General features: G+C 38.7%; 1 protein-coding gene across 3 annotated transcripts in view; it reads right to left on the bottom strand.

Annotated features, from left to right (window-relative positions):
* The window catches only part of KSR2 (kinase suppressor of ras 2), a 2,556,886-nt gene that overhangs the window by 921,681 nt on the left and 1,613,500 nt on the right, over window positions 1-21,705 (bottom strand). For all 3 annotated transcript variants that reach the window (XM_044068294.1, XM_044068293.1, XM_044068295.1), the window contains exon 8: window positions 13,358-13,425. In XM_044068294.1, the coding sequence (XP_043924229.1) occupies window positions 13,358-13,425 (68 nt within the window). The remainder of the gene's footprint in view (window positions 1-13,357; window positions 13,426-21,705) is intronic.

Raw genomic sequence — 21,705 nt, forward strand, 5'->3', positions numbered from 1 at the left:
ACAAATTCTGTCCAAAGAAGGTGTTTCACTATATCGGTCCACTGTGTTTCTTGTTGCTGCATTTATAACTTCTCTATCTAGCTATCTGTTGCTGACTAGGTTAGTCCCACTAACAATCCCCTCACAATCCCCTCCTGATATCAACTTTTGGTCCTTTCCTAAATTTAAAACACGTTTCCTTGGTCCAGACAGCATCTCTAAATGCTTGCCAAGAAAAGAGCCACCCCCCCAACACTTTAGCTTGGTTCTCTCCACTGATTACATCCCTGAGCAGTGGAGAAAGGCAGTTATGTCCTAGAATAAAGGCAGTCCCTTTACTGGCCCCAGGAATTACAGGTCTATTGGTCTCACTATTATTTGGAAGGCTTTAGAACATGTTACAGGTGCACTAATAAACAATGGAATAAATTACCTTATATCTCTAGACACACTGTTTGACTTTGTAACATAAGGATCATGGACTTTTGTACCTGCATCTAGGGCTCATGTTTGTGAGACTGTTAACAATCTAAGAGATTATGTAAGAAGATTTAATTTTAAGTGTTTTTTAACAACTGTGAATATTTTGTGAATGTTTTTCAGTCAAATGTTTACCATAATCCAAGTTCTTTTAACCCTCCTTTGAGACCTGAATTGGAGGCTTTTCAAAACATGATGGAAATGCAGATTAGAAGTTTATTGTCGAATAAACCTATTAAAAACTTTTTAAATTTGTCATATGATGAATGACTTGCATTAAATGACTTGACTAATGATGAGAATATTGTATTGTTGAAAGCTGATAAGGGCAATGCATTAGTGATGCTTGACAAAAATGCATATTTAAATGCGATGTCTGTTTTGTTGCAAGATGGTTCTCATTATAAAGAAACGACATTAGATTTTATTAAAAAATCATATAGGTTTATTGATGCAGCTATAGAGGAATGGTTACGTGAAAATAGAATTAATCAAAAGGAAGCCAGTTTTTTCGTTAAAGAAAATTCTGTAGCTAGTAAAATTTACGGTCTGCCAAAAATAAATAAGGTTTTAGAAGGTCCGCCGTTTAGACCAATTGTTACTAGTGGAGGGTCAAAAACTGAGGGTATGGCTATATTCATTGATAAGAAATTACAGCTGTTTGTTGAAACAGGAGACACTTATATTAGGGATACTTTTGCCTTTGTGAATAATATTAAAAAGGTGAGAGTGGAAGAAAGAGATATTATGGTGACAATGGATGTCAATTCTTTATACACCATGATATCTAATAACATAGGGGTAGAATATGTTGGGTTAGAGCTGGCAGAATCAAAATGTTTTAATACCGAAGAAATTAGTATTGTCTTAGAAATTTTAGATATAATATTATCTTATAATTTTTTGGAGTTTAATGGTAAGTTTTACCAACAAACTAATGGAGTAGCTATAGGGGCCACTATGGCCCCAAGCTATGGTTTGTTTATGACCAGATGGGAGAAGGTATATATTAAAGCTAATAGTTATTATAAAAATGTTTTGTTTTTAGGTTGTTTTATTAATGACCTTTTTTTATTTGGAGGGGTGACTTAACTGAGTTGTTATGTTTTTTGCAAGAAATTAATGCCACATGTGAATATCTTAAATTTACTTGGAATTATAGTTATTCAAGTATTCATCTCTTGGATGCTGAGGTATATAAAAAAGGTGATAAAATTTATACCAAAATATATAAAAAAAAGTGTCCAGAGTAATACATATTTGGATTTTAATAGTATGCATCCGAGTTATGTTAAATATAATATTGTAGCAGGACAGCTGAAGAGAATAAGTGACTTAACTGACTGTGATATTAAATATGTAGAAGAAAGGGATATGTTATGTCAAAAATTTGTAGTTAGAGGGTACCCAGAATCACTGATAGAAAATAAAAAAGAAGAAATAGATAGCATTAGGAATATGAAAAGGTCAATAGTTACACATATAAATATAGCTGATTTTCAGAATGATAGGAAATTAACTAAGAAAAATAATATAGATAAAGACTATAGTTTGGGAATGGTTATACCTTATTCAGTTGATGGTGGACAAATAAAAAGTCTATTGAAAGAGAACTGGAAAAGTTCTCCAGGAATAAAAGAAATTGTTGAACAGCCTGCTTTTGTTAACAAGAAAGGTAAAAACCTAAAAAATGTTTTTCAAGATAAGGGAAAATATGTACAAGAAAAAAGAGAGAAGTTGATAAAATGTCTAAATTGTAGATTTTCTAAGTATATATATATATATATATATATATATATATATATATATATATATAAGGGACATATTTCAATTAGTATTAATAATATGACATATGTTCAAAATGAAAATATTTGTATGATGAAGTATGTTATGTATCTGTCTAAGTGTACAGAATGTACCTCATATTATGTAGGTATGACAACAAGAGAATTACATAAACGGATGAAAGAACATCTATATGCTAGACAAAGAAATCATATTAATAACGCCTGGGGTAGACATTTTATGGATAAGAAGTTTTTTGGTAACCCTAAGTTTATGGTTATAGATAAAGTATATAATTCTGACATGAAACTATCAGCAGATGAAGAGTTAAAATGGAAGGAATACTGTTGGATAGTTAAGTTGAATGCAAGTCACCCACCTGGATTAAATGAGAAAGAAAATTGTAAGATATATCTAAAACAGAAAAAAACTAAACATTAGTATAATAATAGTTTGTAAATCAGATTTATTGTGAAAGGTCGTGAACATTTTGATGTTTTAAAGTGAGTTGTCCTTTAAAGTAATTATTTAATTGTTTTCACTAATGAGTGATGAGTTTTATATAAAAGGTAATTATTCCTAAGTAATTTTATTCGGTCTGAGGAAGTCTTGATGATGAAAGTGCTTACTGAATAAGCTGCTGTGAATCTGGAAATAAAGCTGCTTGATTTTATTATTTTGTTGTTGACTTTGTTGTGTGCGGGTTTTCTCCTTTTGCTCATAAGGATCCTGCTTGCTTACCCTGCCTGAGTACTTTGAAAGGGTTACTGAGGCTATGGATAAGCACAGTACAGCCCACACTGCTTGCATAGACCTTGCAAAAGCCTTTGACACTATCCTCTGTGATTTAGTCATTGACAGACTTTCCCTGCTCAATATTAATCCATACACAGTTTGCCGAATTTGTAACTGGCTGCCTGACAGAACCCATACCATTATGGTTGGGAGCATTTGCTATGGACAGAAAAATGTCAGTAGTGGTATCCCAGGAGGCTCTGTCCTACGTCTTCTCCACTGTGGCATATACTTGACATAAAAGCCAATGTGAAGCAGCTATGGATAACCAAGATTGCTGAAGACTGCAAACTTACTTGTGGGGGGGGCAATTATTACTCCCATCCTAATACAAAAATTCTCTAGAAAGGAGATCATAGGCTTTCCCTCAACCCCAAGAAGTGCAGCATAACCTCCTTTGATCCTAGCATGACTGCTTCTAATCATATAGATGACAATTCACTTATATTTTCATTAGGGACCTGGGCACATATGTTAACAGACACTCCTTTGACCATTATGTCTCTCTGGTAGTCAAAAACATCTTTTGTAACTTATACAGCCATCCTTTGGAGTAACTCCTCAAGGACTAAAGAAGTTATAGTCCTGCTTTATTCCTCCATTATTAGACCCATTACTGAATATAAGGCACCTTTTCACATGTGCCTCACCAAGCACTAAACCAACTTGAGAGATTTTAATGTTCATCACCAAAAAGATCCCTGGACTGTATACTCATAGCTGCTATGATATTCTAAAAGCTGAGTGTCATGCAGGCTCCTGACGGATGATTTTTGCTTAGCTTTCAGTGCTATGAATGGCGCAGCACTATTTGAACTCCTTCTTCAAAACAGAACAAGTGGTAGAATGAACACTCTTTCCATACCTATACCTAAATTATCACATTAACAACTCCAGATGGCATGAAAGGTACCTATCCCAGCATGCCTTCCATTTCTAAAATAGACTGCCCTTATCTGTCAAGCACAGAACTTCACTAGTAACCTTTAAAAGCAGGCTGGATGAGTGGTTGGGCAATCACAAATTTTTATCAGTGACGTGTGGAGAAAGTCTAGTTAATGGGGAACACTACTAGTTTCACACCAGTACTGAGTGACGTGGCTGAGGTTCTTAATGGTATCCTTTGCTTAGAAGCTTGTTAAGAACATATGAACCAATCAAATTAAAGGTATGAAGAACCGTGATTGACAATCTGCGTGTGGTGTTGTAAAGCCAATTATAACAGCCACTTATGCACATTCTTGAAGGTATGCAGACAAAGGAGAAAGTACTGACAGTCACTTCAGTGCCAAAGGCCCACATGATGTTCACCTGTTGCAGAGTTATGGTGCAACATTAAATGCCCCTTAGATCTGCATCCTTGATGATGCTGCCTTTTTCCTCAGGTGAACTGGTAAAGTCATGGTCTTGGGAACAGTAAGGAAACAGCATGGTTCATGCTAAAAGAGTTGGACAGTTCCAGGCTGGGACAGGTTAACCTACAACCCCACGTGGATGGGGCAAGGATATGCTCTACCTCCTTGGTCAAACCAGATGCTCAAGAAAGAGCAAGGGACTCACAACTTTCATCCCTGCTTGAATGACAGCTCCTTCTGGTCAGTCAGCTTAGCAAGAATCACTGATTTTTATAGGCAGTTTTTCCTCTAGTCTTTGCAAATCCAGTCTACATGCAACAAAGTACTGCAAGGACTCAAACATGTATCACAGCCCCGTGTGTCATAGACCAAACAAGTTGACTCTTGCAATGGAAATATTTTTTGAAAACTTGCTATAGTTTTCTTGGCAACTAACATCAATATCCCTGACTCATCTTTTCCTTTTTGGCTCTCCACAGCGATTTTCTCTCCCTTGCCACTATAACAACTGGACCCACCTTAGTCTCCCCTGAGCAAGTCTTAACTTGCATCTTGGGCTGATGAGATCAAGGTCTCTGGGGCAATATCACTGTGCTGTTAGGATCATAGGATCATAAAAGATTACTAGGCTAATGGCCCTGGGGCCCTTACAGGCCTAGCCAAGAGTTTATCCCCAAAAAGAAACCTCAGTCAGCACTGTCTCTCCTATCAAGGAGAGACACAGGTGGAACCCCTGGGAAAAATCTGTGGTTTACCATTGACTCATTAAGGCTGCGCTTGAAGATGGTCAGCGACGTACTTTGTTTGACGTGTATGGGGAGTGTATTCCAGAGATGGGGCAACCTCTGGGAGACAAACCTGTCTCTCCAGCAGGTTTTGTTATCGTCACATATTAGATTTAAGCCTTTCAATTGGGTAATGTGTGAGGAGTTAGACTTACGGATATGGAGCATCTCTAGTAGAGCAGGATCTGAGATTGCCTTGTAGGGAGTCAGGGAGTATTTTTTATAAATTTTCCATCTCCGCAAAGGCCTAGTAACACCATGATGGCTTGACACACAATGGGCATCAGCAGTAAACCATCCCTCATTTTCACAAGGGGCTGACATCAGCATGATACCCTGCCTACCCTCAGTTGGCAATGAGTAAATGTTTCCTTAGTCTGCACTAGGGAAATTGAACTGTGCCAGTGTGCCCTAGGTGTATACACTTCCCTAGGGACAGTAACATCCATCCTCCCCACCTGTGTTATCAAGCACCTGAGCCACTTTTCAAACTCGGGCCACCTGGGCCACTTGGGTCATAGTCAGCCTTTGTTTCTTTATGTCAGATGTGCAGGCACAATATCCCCAACATTTTTAATATGTATTTCGCCTCTAATATTTTTGATGCATACTCCTGTGACCTTCCTCTTCAAACCTTTAAATGCTCTATTTAGGATTCCTTTAAGCAGTGGATGGTCACCCCTGGCTTATATCAATAAAGACAATGCAGTAGACTATGTCCTCCAAACTTAAGGAATCGTTCAAGTCAAACGTCTTCCTAGTTTGAGTCTAGGAGCCATATACATCATCATATCAAACTGTTTTCAGTGTGCTAGGCTAGTATTTCTCTCATCCCCTTTCCTTTGCTTGGAGCACTTCTATTACTATAAATGATAGGCAAGAGTATATTAGTCCACAGTTTCAAATCCCTGAAATATTTTTATGGTCCTCTTGGCTTGCTTTGGCTCATGCAGCAACGTTCTAAATATTTCCATTGTTTCCCTCCATGACACCAGTCAAATATTTCTATTTAACTTCATAAGGCTTCATTTGTAATACACAATTTTAGTCTATACTGCATTACGTTATACATAAGGTTCCTATACTGCCACTCTTACCATTTCTTTTCCAGTCATCAACTTTTCTCAAAAACGTTGGCCGTTCACCTTCCCAAGTAAAAGCTGTAATCATATTATTAATCAGCATTAGAAAGTGACCTGGAGTACCACCAGGGAAAGCATGAAACATATATAGTAGCAAATGCAGCACAAAGAAGTTCAGTGCTTGTATTTTCTGGCCTAGTTCTAATCCTATCAATTTCCATCTTTTGAAGTCAAATTTTAATGTCTTATTAACTCTTCATAAGTCTTAGTCACTGACTGATGCACTGGGTTTCCCAATCAAGCTTCTATATATTTAATACTGGAGATTTCCCAGTGGAACACATATTCTTGTCTCAACTTTTGTATTGGTAAATAGATTACTGTTCTGGTCTCTCTTTTATTATTCACAATGCAAAAAATGCCAAACCTACTCTGGCCTAAGAAGGAAGTATTCAAATCTTGTCTAGGTTTTATCAAATATGTCAGTCAGTACATCACTGGCAGATAAAGACATTTTTATTTAGCTACGCCTTACCTTGCATCCAGTTATAACAGATTTGTATATTTTGGTACCCAGTGGATCTAAATATATATGACAATCACAATTTTTGACAAAGGATACTCTGCTGTGTCCCTCATGACCATTTTATAGTGAGTGAAAGTCCACAGTAAATCTTCTGAGCCAGTCAGTCAAAGTACACTGCCATCACACGTCCTCCGAATTTGCTCAAAAAACTAAAGGTATTCAAAACTTACTTCAAATGGTACTCATTCACTCACATAAATGCTTTTGTCAGCATTCAGCCTTGCTCCTTCTCATTACTATTCTTTATGATCTAATTAATAAACCCACCTTTAACACACTGCCAATTGTCTGTCACTCTTCCCACAAATCAACATTGATTGCTGTCAGGTAACTCTGGTATATGATTTTATAAATCTTACTACAATAATAGACATTAATAGTTTACAGTCATGGTTAATCATGAATAAATGTCTGTGGGAAGATTGTAGATATTTATTTCTACCTTTTTTTGGCATAACCATAAGGATTACTTTCTCAACTAAGGATTTTTTTCTCTTCTCAAGAATTTTAGCAAGCTTCCCCTAGAAGTAGGCAACTGCCTTAACTTATTTTGCTTCCAAATATCTACAGAGAAGCTATCATATCATTTAGTTTTACTTTGTACCTGTTCTTTCACTGATTCCCAAACCTCCTCAGCAGTCACATAGACCATAAGTCTGCTTTCCATCACTATTACCTCGTCCAGTCTTGCATTCCCCTGTATCTCCTTCTCATATTCTTCCATTTTGTCTGTACAGTGTATGCAACCTTTCATAACAAACACCACCATGATTACAATTGTTTCTTTAACCAGAGAGTTGCCATTCAGAGAATAAACCCCAGAAACCATTCTTTACAACCTCTTGCTTAATAACTGCACTGCAATTGACTTTTATTATCTCATAGAATTAAAAAAATAAATAAAAATTATCCCTGACAGAGTCCTTCAGAAAATCATATTTTTGAACCAGCATAACTTCTATCTCCTTTCTAGGTTCCTCCTTTTTTGAACTGTTAAGTCACATTCACTTAAACTTTCCAACTTCTCCAGTCCCCCTTTAATTTTCAGCACCTCTTCCTTTGTCTCCATAGGCTGGCAGTAAGAATCCGTATTTCTTTAGCCATTTCCATTTTGGTCTTTTCTCAGGATTCAAACTCTGACCTTCCAGTCTCATTGTATTTATCTATCTGAGTCATTGAAAGTTGTTTATGCCAGTCCTGGGAAGGCTTACTGTTTAAATAATTAGCAGGAAACCATCAATATTACTCTCAAATGATGGACATGTTCTTCTGCAGCTGACTCTCAAATGGGGAATGTTCAGATGTCAGAATGAAATGTTTAAAAACTGTGGCTACTAAATATTCATGCTCTCTCTCTCTCTCTCATATATATTGTTAATACTAGAACTTGAATAATATTTCTTTGAGTAATAGGCAGTACTTGCAGTCCCCATGTGCAATTAGACAAATATAACTAAGACACATGATCCCGTTTATAAAGTCTTACATACCACCTTAATGTAAGAGTCTGAACTTCTCTTAAAAACACATTTTTATCCCTGATACTTGTCTGTACATTTCACTTATGCCTTCCTAAAAAGCAACACGCTAATTCATTGTTCCTTCAAATTCTCTGTGACAGTCCTGGAAGAAAGTTAATATTTAAAAAGGCAGGCCAAACTCCACCTAGGTCGGCCCTGACTACCACAGAACAGCACTGTAAAAGGTTATGTTATTGAGAATAAAATGACCACGTTCCACCTGCTGCTACCATCCTCACCAATTACCCTTAAGGAGCAATTTATGCTCAATTTGATTAAGTTGAGTCTCCCGAAGGGCACAGCTGAAGGGTGGAACGGCTTCAAAAATGTTTATTTTCTAATTGGCTGGGCTGCTCAGAACTACACTCAGTAAATGCAATATTCGCTTATTGGATTTGACTTGCTTTTACCTGATATGATCTTTACCTGCCCAATGAGCTGTACAGTGACAGGTAGTAGTAACATTCACAGTTATAAGTAACTCTTTTTTAAATTGATACAGCCTTATATGGTCCCTTGTATATCATTTTTAGGCAAGTCGTTTCCCACCTAGTTTCTATATCATTGCAAAGTGTTGATGCAGGTAGCACTGCTGTTGTTGCTTATAAAGGCTGCTTGTTGAAGTTTTGGGTAGAGTGCTACTGTTGCACAATTAATACAACAGTTCTGTATTTTTATCAGGTCACTTCCTACAGACCTTGAGTTCTATGATGAAATCTATATATCCTTGTGGTTTTCAGGCCAGTCATCATCATCTATTTGATGATCATCAACTATCTGATGTGAGCAAACAGACATCCCAGTTTGACTGTTGTATTGCTGATTCATTGTGCCAACTGTGTGTGGCACTGTACCTACCATCAATTCATAAAATTTCTGTAGCATCTGATCCCACCACTTTTTTCTCATAAATACTGTGTGGCATCCAGTCCGCTAGAACCTTCAGTCTAAATAGTGAGTTGCCATCTGAGCCAAACATCCAATGAACTACTGGGCAAAATCTATACCTGATATCTCACTAGCTTGATGCATCCATGCCTGATATCTCATCAGTGACACTAAGTGCATTTGCTGTCTTATTTACTGTATAATGAAACTGTCTGCCATATGGTATGCACCACTCTCATATCTTACATCTATTGTACACCCCTTGTACCTAGTGGTTCAGTTATTACTGTACCAGTGCTAATATTTCTTTATCTTACTTAGTGTTTCCATTCTCTCTCTCCTCAAATGATAGGGTTCCTACTGTGCACTTACAAAGTGATATGATCTGTGACAGCTGTCAATATTTTCACAACCTGGAGTACACCATCTTATTAAATCTGATTATTGGTGAGCTTAACACCTCTCCTCCCCTCACTTCTAAATAACATATGAAATCTACACACACTGAATTTGTCAAGAAATCACTTTCTAATCCTTCTAAAATCAGAACAAGAATGTGTAAGCAACAAATAACACATCGCTACCTACCTCAAAGCTGCACACATAACATAATGTCACATATTTTGAGGAGTTTCCAATACATCTGCATGCACAAATGGGAATGTGTAATAACCACGATAGACAAAGAACAGGGTCACACAACTATCTTTCAGGTGTCAGGATCTGTGACACTAAGAGAACTCGAGTCCCTCCTACCAGACATGTATTCATTTTATTTGCATTTTTTGACCAGGCTAATCCTTAAAAAGAATAGCATTAACTGACAATATATTACAAACTTTAGGTTTAATATCTGTAGAACGTTAACCAATGCTCAGCTTCTCTTATATATTAATTATTTTCTATTGCTTGTTTTGCCATGTTGAATACTTTCTGACTGAATTACTCACAGTTTAACAGAACCTTCCCAAATATACTAAAATCTCTTGCCCCTGTCAGAACCAAATTCACCAAGAGCACACCAGCCCCATGATCATCCACCCAGACTAAAACACTAATGAAACAGGGACAGAGCATGGAAAGCCTGACAATTCTGATAAAACTGAAACAAATCTGCAAATATTTAAGTTCAATAAGCAATAAAAATGGTGCTGTGTGTTATACAATTAACCGAAAACCAAACATAAATAATGCATAGATGGTGAGGTTCCTTCAGGTTTAAAATCCAGTGCTTTATTAAAAAGTATTAAGTGCTTTTGTCTCAATAAAGGGGACTTCATCAGAATACAAAATACAGAAAATTTAAAAAGCTTTCGATATATAGGGGAAAAACACTCCACTGACTGAATGCATAAACATTGTTTGCTACTAATTAACTAGCCAGAAAGATATTTAACCCTATCTTAAAGAAGAAAGTACCTGTGCTTAAGTTATTGTACTATTAAGAAAATATTAAACTCTTAAGATACTTAAAATTATTAAGCTTTCATGTTACAAGGGTCCCACCCTCCTCCATCTTCATCCACAAAACTGGCTCCACAAACACCCACAAAAAAAGGATCTAAATCTCAATCAACTGATAAGCAGAACCCAATGACAGGAAAGATTTCTCTCCCAGTTCTTAATCCATACCTGGAATAAGTTACTAATATATATTAAAAAGAGTGACATTGCAGCTTTTTTTAAGAAGAATGTTGATAACCAGATTGGCATCCATAAATTCTCCCCTGGCCAAACCTGTTTTGCCCTCCTGGGGGCAGGGCATTTGCCTTGAGGGTGGGGGCTGGTTATTCTCTACCTGGACAGATTCTCCCTTGTACTTTCTGTGATGCTGCTTTTCTTAATTTGGATGATCAGACCATTAGCGTTTCATGTAGAGAGTCTCTTACAATAACTAAAACAAGAATACCCTTCTCCAGCTTCCACTTATGAAAACTCACATTTTAGCTATACTCCATGAAGTCAATACTACACTGTGAAAAAAGGTCATGCTTCCTTGTCTATGATTCATCTCAAACGAAATGTATGAGCATGCCATTATGTTTTCTGCATGTAAGTTAAATAACACTTTGTGCAAATCAAACTAGATCAACACATGTACAACACTGAAAATATTTTCATTTAATCCCCTAAACATATTGACTAATGTCCAATGCCAGGCTTAGTCCCAGTTACCCACTGCACAGACAGTTTTATGTTTACCATTATCATGTCATAACAAAAGTCGTCAGATATACCTATATTTTCCTCGAGGTTCCCCCTCCTCTTTAATCACAGCACTGAAATCCCAGCTTCAATATATTTGAAAGCCATCTTCACTAACACACCACTGACAACTAGAAATATCAGTCCTACATTGCATAAATAACGGAAGTATCTTGTATAAATCTAATACAACAGTGGAGACAGCAGAAAAATAATTCCCACTTAACATATATGCAGCAGTCATGCTGTTTCATGTCATTTGTTTAAACAACTAAGGCCCTTAATTACTTGTCTCCACCAGATTTTCATGTACCATTATGTGCAAGGCAGATACAGCTGCAATTCTGACAAATATTCACTTACTCTTGCATTAACTTTGATATGAAAGGTTCTGCTTGAGTCTGATAATGCAATTAAAATAGCAATTGGAGGAAGAAAAAATCAAAAGAAGAACAAACCCAAACAGCCATTCCCAGGGCTTTTTTCAATATTTACTATTAGAAGCCTCACATAGGGTGGCCATGGTTCTATGGCGGCCACGGTGGTGCAGTGGTTAGCATTGTCGCCTCACAGCAAGAGGTTCTCTGGTTCGATCCTTGGCTGGGGTGCATTCTGTGTGGAGTCTGCATATACTCCCGGTGGTCGCGTGGGCTTCCTCCCACATCCTAAAGATATGCTGTAGATGGATTGGACACTCTAAATTGGCCCTAGGTATGAGTGTGTGCGTATGTGTGCCTTCCGTGGAAGGTTGGGCACTGGGCTGGCAACTCGACACCATAAAAACTCTACTGCCAATCATGAGCGGACAGGTGATCCGCTGTGGTGACCCCTAACCAGGAAAACCCGAAAGAAGAAGAAGACTATTAGAAGCCGCGCATATGCAATTCTAATCACTTAATGAACTCAGGTAATACACCTCCATCTGCTGCACAGAAATTATGATATTGTATTTGGCCATTATATTTGGGCCTTGCCTGTAGATATATATATATATATATATATATATATATATATATATATATATATAAGGATGCTCTGTAATGATGGAATTGTATTTGTGCATTTAAACAATTTGACAAAGCAAACATTTACACACTGGATATGCCAGAAAGCTCCTATTAATCTGTTCATAGTCTTCACAGAAACAAGGCTCCCTATATATAATAAGAAATCCACATCTGCAGGCTAACCCAAGTACAATTGTCTCCTTTCACAGAAGATGTAATAATAAATTTGCCAGTACTAAATTTGTCCATTATTTCCAGAATTCCCCTCCCAGTAACAATGGGAAACCCTATATGTCTGAAAACCTTACAATGACCACCAGTTAGTTTATTTATTCATGAGTCTTTTGTTTACCAGAAAGTCCAACAGAGCAAAAGCCCATTTTCAGGGGGAGGCCCCAAGAGCAATGTTCCAACAAAAATTAGTCTATAAAATGAATACAATAAGCAAGATGAGAACATATACAGGTTTAAGTGATGGTGAGTACAATATATTGTAAAAATTTCAAAGAAAGGATGACAAGCACTACAACATAGAACAGTTTCTTAAAGACATAAACCAGTATTAGCAAGTTATAGAAAAAACAATACAATAATTTGTGTTTTTGTGTGAAACCATTCTGTGGGAGTGTCTACATGATTTGTTAGGTGACAGAGGATGAAAAATGGAATTAATGAGGTAGGAGAAAGAAGTGGTAGTGTTGACAGAAAAATATGAGAGGAATTTAAAAGAGATAAGCAACAAGTTTAACAAATATTTTCTCTAGTACTAATATTCTGTATTTCATCCCATTATGTCATGGTGCTGTATGAGTTAGACTGGGGTGCATTACATTAGACAGATGTGGCTTAACTGCTTATATTGACTGTTATTGAACCTGGACTGATCTTACCTCCACGGTGAATGATGAGTAAGTGACAGGGAGGTGCTTCTTTGGTGCATTTATTGTGGCACTTTAACCTGACAAAGAAAAGAAAAGTAATTATATGACACTTGATATTATAAAGATCATGCAGTAAACAGTATCATACACATTACTGAGCTGAAAGGACCACAATGTTCTGCATTAAAATGCACACAAACGGACATTTTCTTCAGAAGCCTAATTCCAAAGTACTTTCCTATCTGCCAAATGGAACCAAAGCAAAGCTTACAATTAAGTAACACGTGGAAAAATAACCATATCAACTCAGGAAGCACATCTACCTTTTTTTTTGGTACTGTTCACCAATTTGATGGTCTGTATATTAACTATAGCAAAGTGTAATAAATTGACTAATTTGCCACCGATATAGTAAGGACAAAGTCCTAGCCAGTGGAAAGCAGGAAGGAGAAGAGGATTTTCTCCTTTCATCCATGAAGTGAGTGACTGGTTTATCGCAAAAGGAAATGCTGGGCATTTTACTTCTCCATGATATGCTGACAGGATGTCAGAAATGATGTCATTTAAGAGTAGACTCTATTTTCTATAGTTCGTCATTATTATTTTGACATGCACTAGGTATCTTATTACTTTCTACTCTTAAGTTCACTGCACTGTAGTAAACCTCTTCCAATCTATGGTCTAACCCCAGTCTAGGCAACCCAACATCCCTTCTAGCAGGTCTATTATTATGCAACAAAAGTAGGTGTTGAATAGCTAATGCAGTGGAAGGCTGTCACTTTTCAGTGAAGCACTATGAGTAATGCAATCTCCATTGTTTTTTTACCTTTTCTGTGCATGTGACTCATGCAATACTGCGAAACATCTATTCTACAATCAGAGGAAATTTTACACCCTTGTAAAATCAGTGCTGAGAGGTACCACTAACTGACTTTCTTAAACTGACATCTGACCATCATTTTGTTGTACAGGCAAGGACATCCTCCGAAAAGGTTATAAATCACTAACTGCCTGGTTGACTAACGGAAAAAAATGACCCTAGCTCTGAAACACAGGTCACCAGCTATGAAGAGACATCAAAGGATTACGCCCATGTAATCGCTCAATTTTATCACTAAAATGCATCATTAATGGTTAATACAATTCAGTACACATATTATAAACTGTTCTGGCTGTAAGATTTGAAACTACACAGTTGCAGAGAATATTTATGAGTCAAAATTAGGGCCATACCAAAAATTCCAGGTGATGTATACCACTGTTACAAAACTTGCAGTGTGCTTGTATAGAACTATAATTATCTTTATTTTATTCTAACAGTATTTAAGACATTTCCACAGCCTTGCATGTCTCCTTGTCAATCAATATATTTTGAAATAATGAACAGACGCCTCTTTAAGAAAGTGTCTGCATATTTTCTTTGTAGTCAATCCATTTCACAGAAAAGCAGGATTTTTTTTTCAGATTACGTAGTATTCCATCTGGTTATAAATTATTCTACTGCGTAAGGCACCCTTTAAGGAATTTACAACATCTTAACTCTGACAGCTGCATGTGTATAATCTGCCTTATGTGTAAGCTGCCAGTGGTCGAGCTTTACTGTCTTTCCTGTAGTGATAGTAACGCCATGATCAAGACAGTAAATCATTTACTAGAGGTTAGCATGGGTCAACAGTAGTGGGCATAACTTGAGTTATTTCAAGAATATTGTTCATAATTCAAAATTCCGTTATTTCTGAAATGCTTTTCCGCCACTGAATGGCAAACTGGAGAACTGAGAGGGAAAAAAGAATATACTTATTTCAAATGAGTATTTCAGATGACAGCTTTGTAAACTTCATTAGTCTGAAAGTGTATGTGGTTGAATGTTGTGTAATAAGAAATGTTATGTAACTGAATGTGAGCTGCATTTGTTATAGGAATATCTGGGTTAGACAATCTCGGGGATTCAGAAAGAACCCCACTGCTCGTGTTATGGGTTGAGGTAAAAAGACCCTGTTTCCCCACTGTGGCACTAGCTTATTAAGAGGGACATTAGCTGCAATTAGGAAGGCCTAATTATAAGATAATTTGAATGGCACTGAATCTCTATTAACTACCACAAATGCAGATGCACACTTACTTGCACTAGCTAACAGTGGCAGCCAGTGCATCCTGTTACAACAGGCATCCCCATTCACTCTCCTACATACAATACAAACAGTCAAATACACACACACACACACACACACACACACACACACACACACACACACACACATTATTTTTATTTTATTTACTTTTATTTGCATTTGTTGACCGGGATAGTCCACTGGGTCGAATTGGCCCATTTTCAGTGGAGGCCCGGGGAGAAAAGCTCCACAAGCATAGTTACATTGCATTGCATAAACATTTATATCGCATAACATTTACATATATGTAGGGTAACATTACATTACATTTTAATAGACATTATTTAGTCTAATCCATTAGGTAACATTGGTAGAATAGAAAATCTCATTAGTTATATTTAAACCAGACTGACAGAAAAAAAAGCTCATTAGGTATTTGTGTAAAAATATAAAGAGGAGGGTAGGAATAAAATTGAAGGAGGTAATTTAGGTATGAGCATAAGAGGGACATTCCCATTTTGAGGATAGATGTGAGAAGAGCTATGTTTTGAAGTTATTATGGTTAGCTATGTTGCATAGGTGAGAGAGGAGGGAGTTCCAAAGTTTGGCTATTGTGCAGGATAGTAGTAGTTGGCCTGGGGGATGGGAGGGTTTGTGTACTTGAAGCAGGTTTTGGTTCTCTGATCTTAGGGAGCCGGAAGGAGTGTAGGGTGTTAGAGCTTTGGCTATGGATGGACAATCCGATAGTTTAAAGATGGGTTTGTGAGTAGTGGTGAGTTGCAAATATCTAAGGTAGTTGGGGAGTTCTAACCATTTGAGGGTGAGTAGTGAGTGGCAGTGATGAGATTAACTTTTGGAGTTGGTAGCAAATTTGCTAATTTTGTGGTAGCAGGCTTACAGTTTGGTGCGCAGGCCTAGTTGGAGGTTGGTAAATAGGGAGCACCGTATATAGAGATGAGAGGAGGAAGGTAGATGCGAGGGTTTGTCGGGTGGAGGAGCTGAGATAGTGCTTGTGCCGGTATAGCAGACCAATCTTCTGGTGAGTTTTCTTGATAGCAGAGTATATGTGGGAATCAAACTTTAGGTTTTCATCGATAATGATGCCTAGCAGTTTGGTTGAGGGGACTATTTCTAGTGGAGTTTTATTTTGACTTGTAATGCAGAACAGGTTTCTGTCTAAAGTTGAATTTCTAGTATGGGTAAAGATCATTAGTTTTGTTTTGGTGGCATTTAGGGCAAGATGATTGGCATGCATCCAGGATTCTGTTTTGGAAAAGGCAAGTTGGGTTTTGTTAGTAGTTCAGAGATGGAGGAGGCTGAGGATATGATGGTGGAGTCATCTGCATATTGGATGACAGAGGCTTCAGGGATGGTGAGGTGGAAGTTGTTGATGAATATGCTAAAGAGCAGAGGACCTAGAACTGAACCTTGGGGGATGCCGGCGGGTGTGGGTAGGAAAGGAGAGGTTGATTCTTTCCACTGGACGGGTTGTTGATGGTTGGATAGGTAGCTGGTGAACCAGGCAATGGTGGTGGGGGAGAGATGTAAGGATGGGAGGTGGGATAGAAGCAAGGAGTGGGAGATGGTGTTGAATGCTTTTGAAAAGTCTAAATATAGTGATGACACATATTTGCCGTTGTTACGTGCTAGGCTGATAGTCTCTAGAAAAGAAAGGAGCACAGTGATGGTACTGTGGCCAGGGCGGAAGACGTGTTGGGTGTGGGAGAGAAGGGTGTTTAGGTTTAGATGTTGCATGATTTGTGCAAGGATATTTTTTTCTAGTATTTTTGAGAGAGGGAAGAGTATGGCTATAGGTCTAAAATTGGTTGTGTCTATGTTGTTACCACCTTTGTGAAGTGGAATGATTTATGCTTGGCGCCAGATGGTAGGGACATATGATTCCTGTATAGATCTGTTTATGAGAATAGATACGGGATAAGCGATGGTTTCAGCAGATTGTTTGAGGAAGGTGGGTGGTAGATTATCTGGTGCATTATGACAGGGTTTTAGCTTGAGGAGAAGTCTTTTTTTGTGTTTGTGGGGATGGGTATGAGGGTAAACAGGGAGGGAGGAAGGAGGAGGTTTGCTGAAGGGGGCAGGAGGAGTGGTCAGGGAAGGAGGAGGATAATTTTGCAATGCAGTCTATGAAGAAATGGTTGCAATTGGTGGCAGTTTGTAGATTGGTGAGAGTTGGATTTGGGCATAGGTTGCTTTTTTGCCTGGATGAAGAATGGAGGAAACAGAGTTCCAAAATGTTTTTGGATTGTATGAATGCATGCATTGGAGTTTGTTGTAGTAGCTTTTGCGGTCTTTGGTTATTAATGTTTTGGCTAAGTTCCATAGTTGTTTATATTCTACGAGGGAGTTGGTGGTCTTTAGTTTTTGGTATTGTTCATAGGTTGGTACTAGGCTATCGCCCCTAGGACCTATGCAAGCCTAGCCATAACAATTCCCTGAATATTTCTTCCTACAATATTTACTTCCCTGGACTCCTGTCTAGTACGGTGACTGACGTAACCCCCGGGGTGAATTTCCTGTCTCCCATCCAATCGTCAAGGTTCCTTTTGAAGAGGGCTTTTTTGTCACATTGATGCATGATAATTTTAGTATGATGGGACAGCCAGGGACAGGGATTTGATTTGATTCATTTGGATCTTAGGGGTGGCCTGTTGATTTAGGATGGTTAGGAAAGTATTGTTAAAATAGGATAATGCGTCAAGTGGGAGAGTTTGTAGGGGTGACAAGTCAGTGTGCTTCAGGCATTCTGAGAATATCTCAGGGTTGAAGGAGGATAAGTTGCAGGTTTGGATATATTGGTGATGTTTTAGTGGGGTGGAGGATATGCAGTCAACGAAGGCAGGTAGATGGTTGCTGAGAGGATCGGGTAGAATGCTGGCTTGTGAGGCTAAGTGGGGGTAGGTAGTGAGTATCCAGTCTATAATGCTACCAGAGGTTCCATCTTTGTTTGGCCTGGTTGGAAGGTTTCTGAGTTGAGTGAAGTTGTACAGACTGACTGAATGGGATGGGGTGTCAGAGTTGAGGGAGGCCCAGGTAATATTTACATCACCAAGGATATAGGTTTCGAGTGTTATACTGGAGTTAAACCAGGATAGTAGGTCTTCTAATGTTTTGATATTATTGCCTGGGGGATATAGATGGAGTAGATGCATATATGTTTACATTTGTTAAGTTTTAATTAGCCTATTGTTATTTCAGCATTGGAGAAGGTAGGGATGGGGTTGGTGTGTGGAGTTAGAGTATGGGTGGATGGGTAGAATATAGCCACACCACCACCTTTTTTCTGGGTTCTATCATTGCAAAGAATATTGTAGCCAGGAGGAAGGACTTCATTGTCAGTGATAGAAGGTTTAAGCCATGTCTCAGACATAGCTGTAATATCGGGTTGGTTGTGAGCAAGCCAGGCATGTAGGTTGGGGATTTTATTTTTGAGGCTTTGCACACTGAAGGTGGTTAGCAGGATGGTTTTGGGTTTGAGGGGTTTGTTTGGGACTGCTGCTTAGATGTCTGACTGAGTTGGGCCCAGGGATAGGGTGGATGTCACCTGATAGAGAGATGGAGATGTTGAGAGAGAGGTGATGTATGGGAAACCGGGAAGAAGGGTTATTGAGGGGGAACCTTTTTTTAGAGATGATGGCATGGAGTGGGTGATGGGAGGGAGGAGTTGAGAATATGTAAAGTTTGAAATAATGGCTAGATGTGGAGCAATATAGTTCAGGTGAGATTAGGCTATAAGCTGTGGTTGTATATGGGAGGTGTGTAATTGTGGCTTGGGGGTTTAACTATCCTGGTTTTATGTGTGTGTTAGAGAGACTTGTGAGGAGGGTTAGACAGCAGAGGGAGCTAAGATGGCTAGTTAGTAGTAATGTGTGATTGAAGAGAGTAGCCATAGTTGATGGAGTGTGTGGGGTAAGTATATGATTGTGGATGGGAGTGGCTAACTAGGTTGGGTGTGGAGAGGGTGGGGCTAGGGTAGGTATAAATGTACAGGCACTGGGGGCAGGTGGAAATTGGAGGCAGGGTAGGGGAGCGGAGCAAGCCTGCAGGGCGAACGGAGCAGAAAGAGTCAGGTAGGTGTGAGAGGTCCACAGAGCAGCAAGAACAATCAGTTAGTGGGGCTCTGTAGTTGGGATTGAGTATAGGCTAGAGGGAGGTAAACTGCAGTGGGATTTAGTCAGAGTTAGAGGTAAAGGGCAGAGCTGTTATTGAACCTTTCTTAAAAGTGAAATGTTTTAAAAGTTAGCTTAGGTTTGAAAGTGGAAAGCCCAGCATGAAAGCAAGCGTTTCACTACAGTGGGAGTCTGCTGCCACCTAGTGGTGAAATGGGGGTGAGAGACAGAGAAAAATAGTTGGCCTTGAGGAAAAGAGACTAGGGTACAGAGCAAACGGAGGAGGGGTAAATGACTGCGGTAGGCTGCTAATGTGCTCACTATAGGTAGGTTATAGTCTGTATTTTATACATTCCAAGAGCTAGGCCAGATACCTACACTTTAGTTTAAGCAGATTTTAGGTGGAACACTTTAGAAGGCAGTCCGAAGCAGGCGTCCTTTGCAGGGGGTATTCCTGTTAATTTAAGTTTGTAGAGGGGGAGCACCCGAGGAACAAGCTGTAAAGAGAGAGAAGTAGTTAGCATTTACAGGGCAGGAGGGATATGTAGAAATAGCAGCGGGCTCAGGAAGAAGCTGAATAGAGAGTGAGTGTAAGTAGGGGCTCAGGAAGAAGCTGGATAGAGAATGAGTGTAAGTATAGTGTGAGTGTAGTACAGCTAGGAAAATATAAATGCAGAGATAACAAACATTCATTTAAGTAGTCCACAGTCAATTACAGTTCACATGCACATGAAAAGCTACGGCAGATGCAAATAAAATAGAAGTTATGTTCTTACCATAACGTTCCATGTTAGTTGTCTTCTTCTCGCCTTCTTCTTGCTGGATGGGTTGACCGGCCACTCTAAAGCTCGAGAGTTGGTTCCACCGGCTCGAGGCTCCCCTTATATCCCACAATACTAGGCGATAGTTACCTCAGATCTCGTTTGTAAGCTAACCCCAGCTTATAACAGAAACAGTATAACTGTAAAAAACAGAATCCACCTCTAACAACAGGAAGAAGAAGGGTGACCTACATCCTGAAACAAGAAATATGCATAATAGCATATAGTTAAGAAAGAGGTGGTAGAAAGAGAGGTCACGATCACAACTCCTCTAGGTCTGTCCAGGCCAGGGAGAAGGAGGGTGGAAGAAGAAGAGAAGAAGACAACTAACATGGAACGTTATGGTAAGAACATAACTTCTATATGTTAAGTTGTCTACCTCGCCTTCATTCTTGCTGGATGGGACCGTCCCTAGCACCTTGTCCCGGTGGCCTAACGGAACAGACTCCTGAGAACAGTGGAACCAAAATTAGCTCTATGCCTAGAAGCTAAATCCAACTTATAATGGGAAATAAAAGTGTGAGGAGTAGCCCAAGTAGCCGCTGCACAAATGGTGTCAATAGGCAGTCTGTCTTGGAAGGCTAGAGAAGTAGCCAAAGCTCTGGTGGAATGGGCTTTAGGCTTATTAGGCAGTTTTGGTGTCTAATCTCATAAACAAGGGTAATCAGAGATGTTAGCCATCTGGATAAAGATACCTTTGAAACTGGAAGTCCCTTTCTGCTTTCCGCATAGGAGACAAACAGCTGATCAGATTTTCTGAATTGTTTCGTCCTGTCCAAGTAGTACCTTAATTGACGATGAACATCCAGACAGTGTAATTTTTGTTCAGACCTATTTGAATACTCCGGAAAAAACAGGGAGGTCAATGCATTGGTTTAGATTTGATGTTGAAACCACCTTAGGCAAAAAGGACGGGTTAGTTAAGGAAACTCTGTCCTTATGGAACACAAGGTAAGGAGAACGACAACTGAGTGCTTGAAGTTCTGAAATTCTTCTAGCTGATGTGATAGCCACCAGAAAGAGAGTTTTCCATGATAATAACTTTAAGGAACATGAAGCTGCAGGTTCGAAAGGGGAAAGAATCAAAGAAGCAAGAACTAAATTTAGGTCCCAAGGAGAAGGAGGATTTCTTACAGGAGGTCTGAGAAGAAAAACTCCTTTCAAAAAGGCTTTGCAGAGTTTGTGGGACATTAGGGCAGATTCAGAAATACCCACATGGAAATTAGAAATAGCTGCCAATTGAACCTTAAGAGTAGATGGAGATGAACCTGCATGGAAGAGTTCAGCAAGAAAATCGA

The sequence above is a fragment of the Protopterus annectens genome, chromosome 4.part0 (genome assembly GCF_019279795.1).
Source record: "Protopterus annectens isolate FY-2018-M chromosome 4.part0, PAN1.0, whole genome shotgun sequence".
Lineage (NCBI taxonomy): Eukaryota > Metazoa > Chordata > Ceratodontiformes > Protopteridae > Protopterus > Protopterus annectens.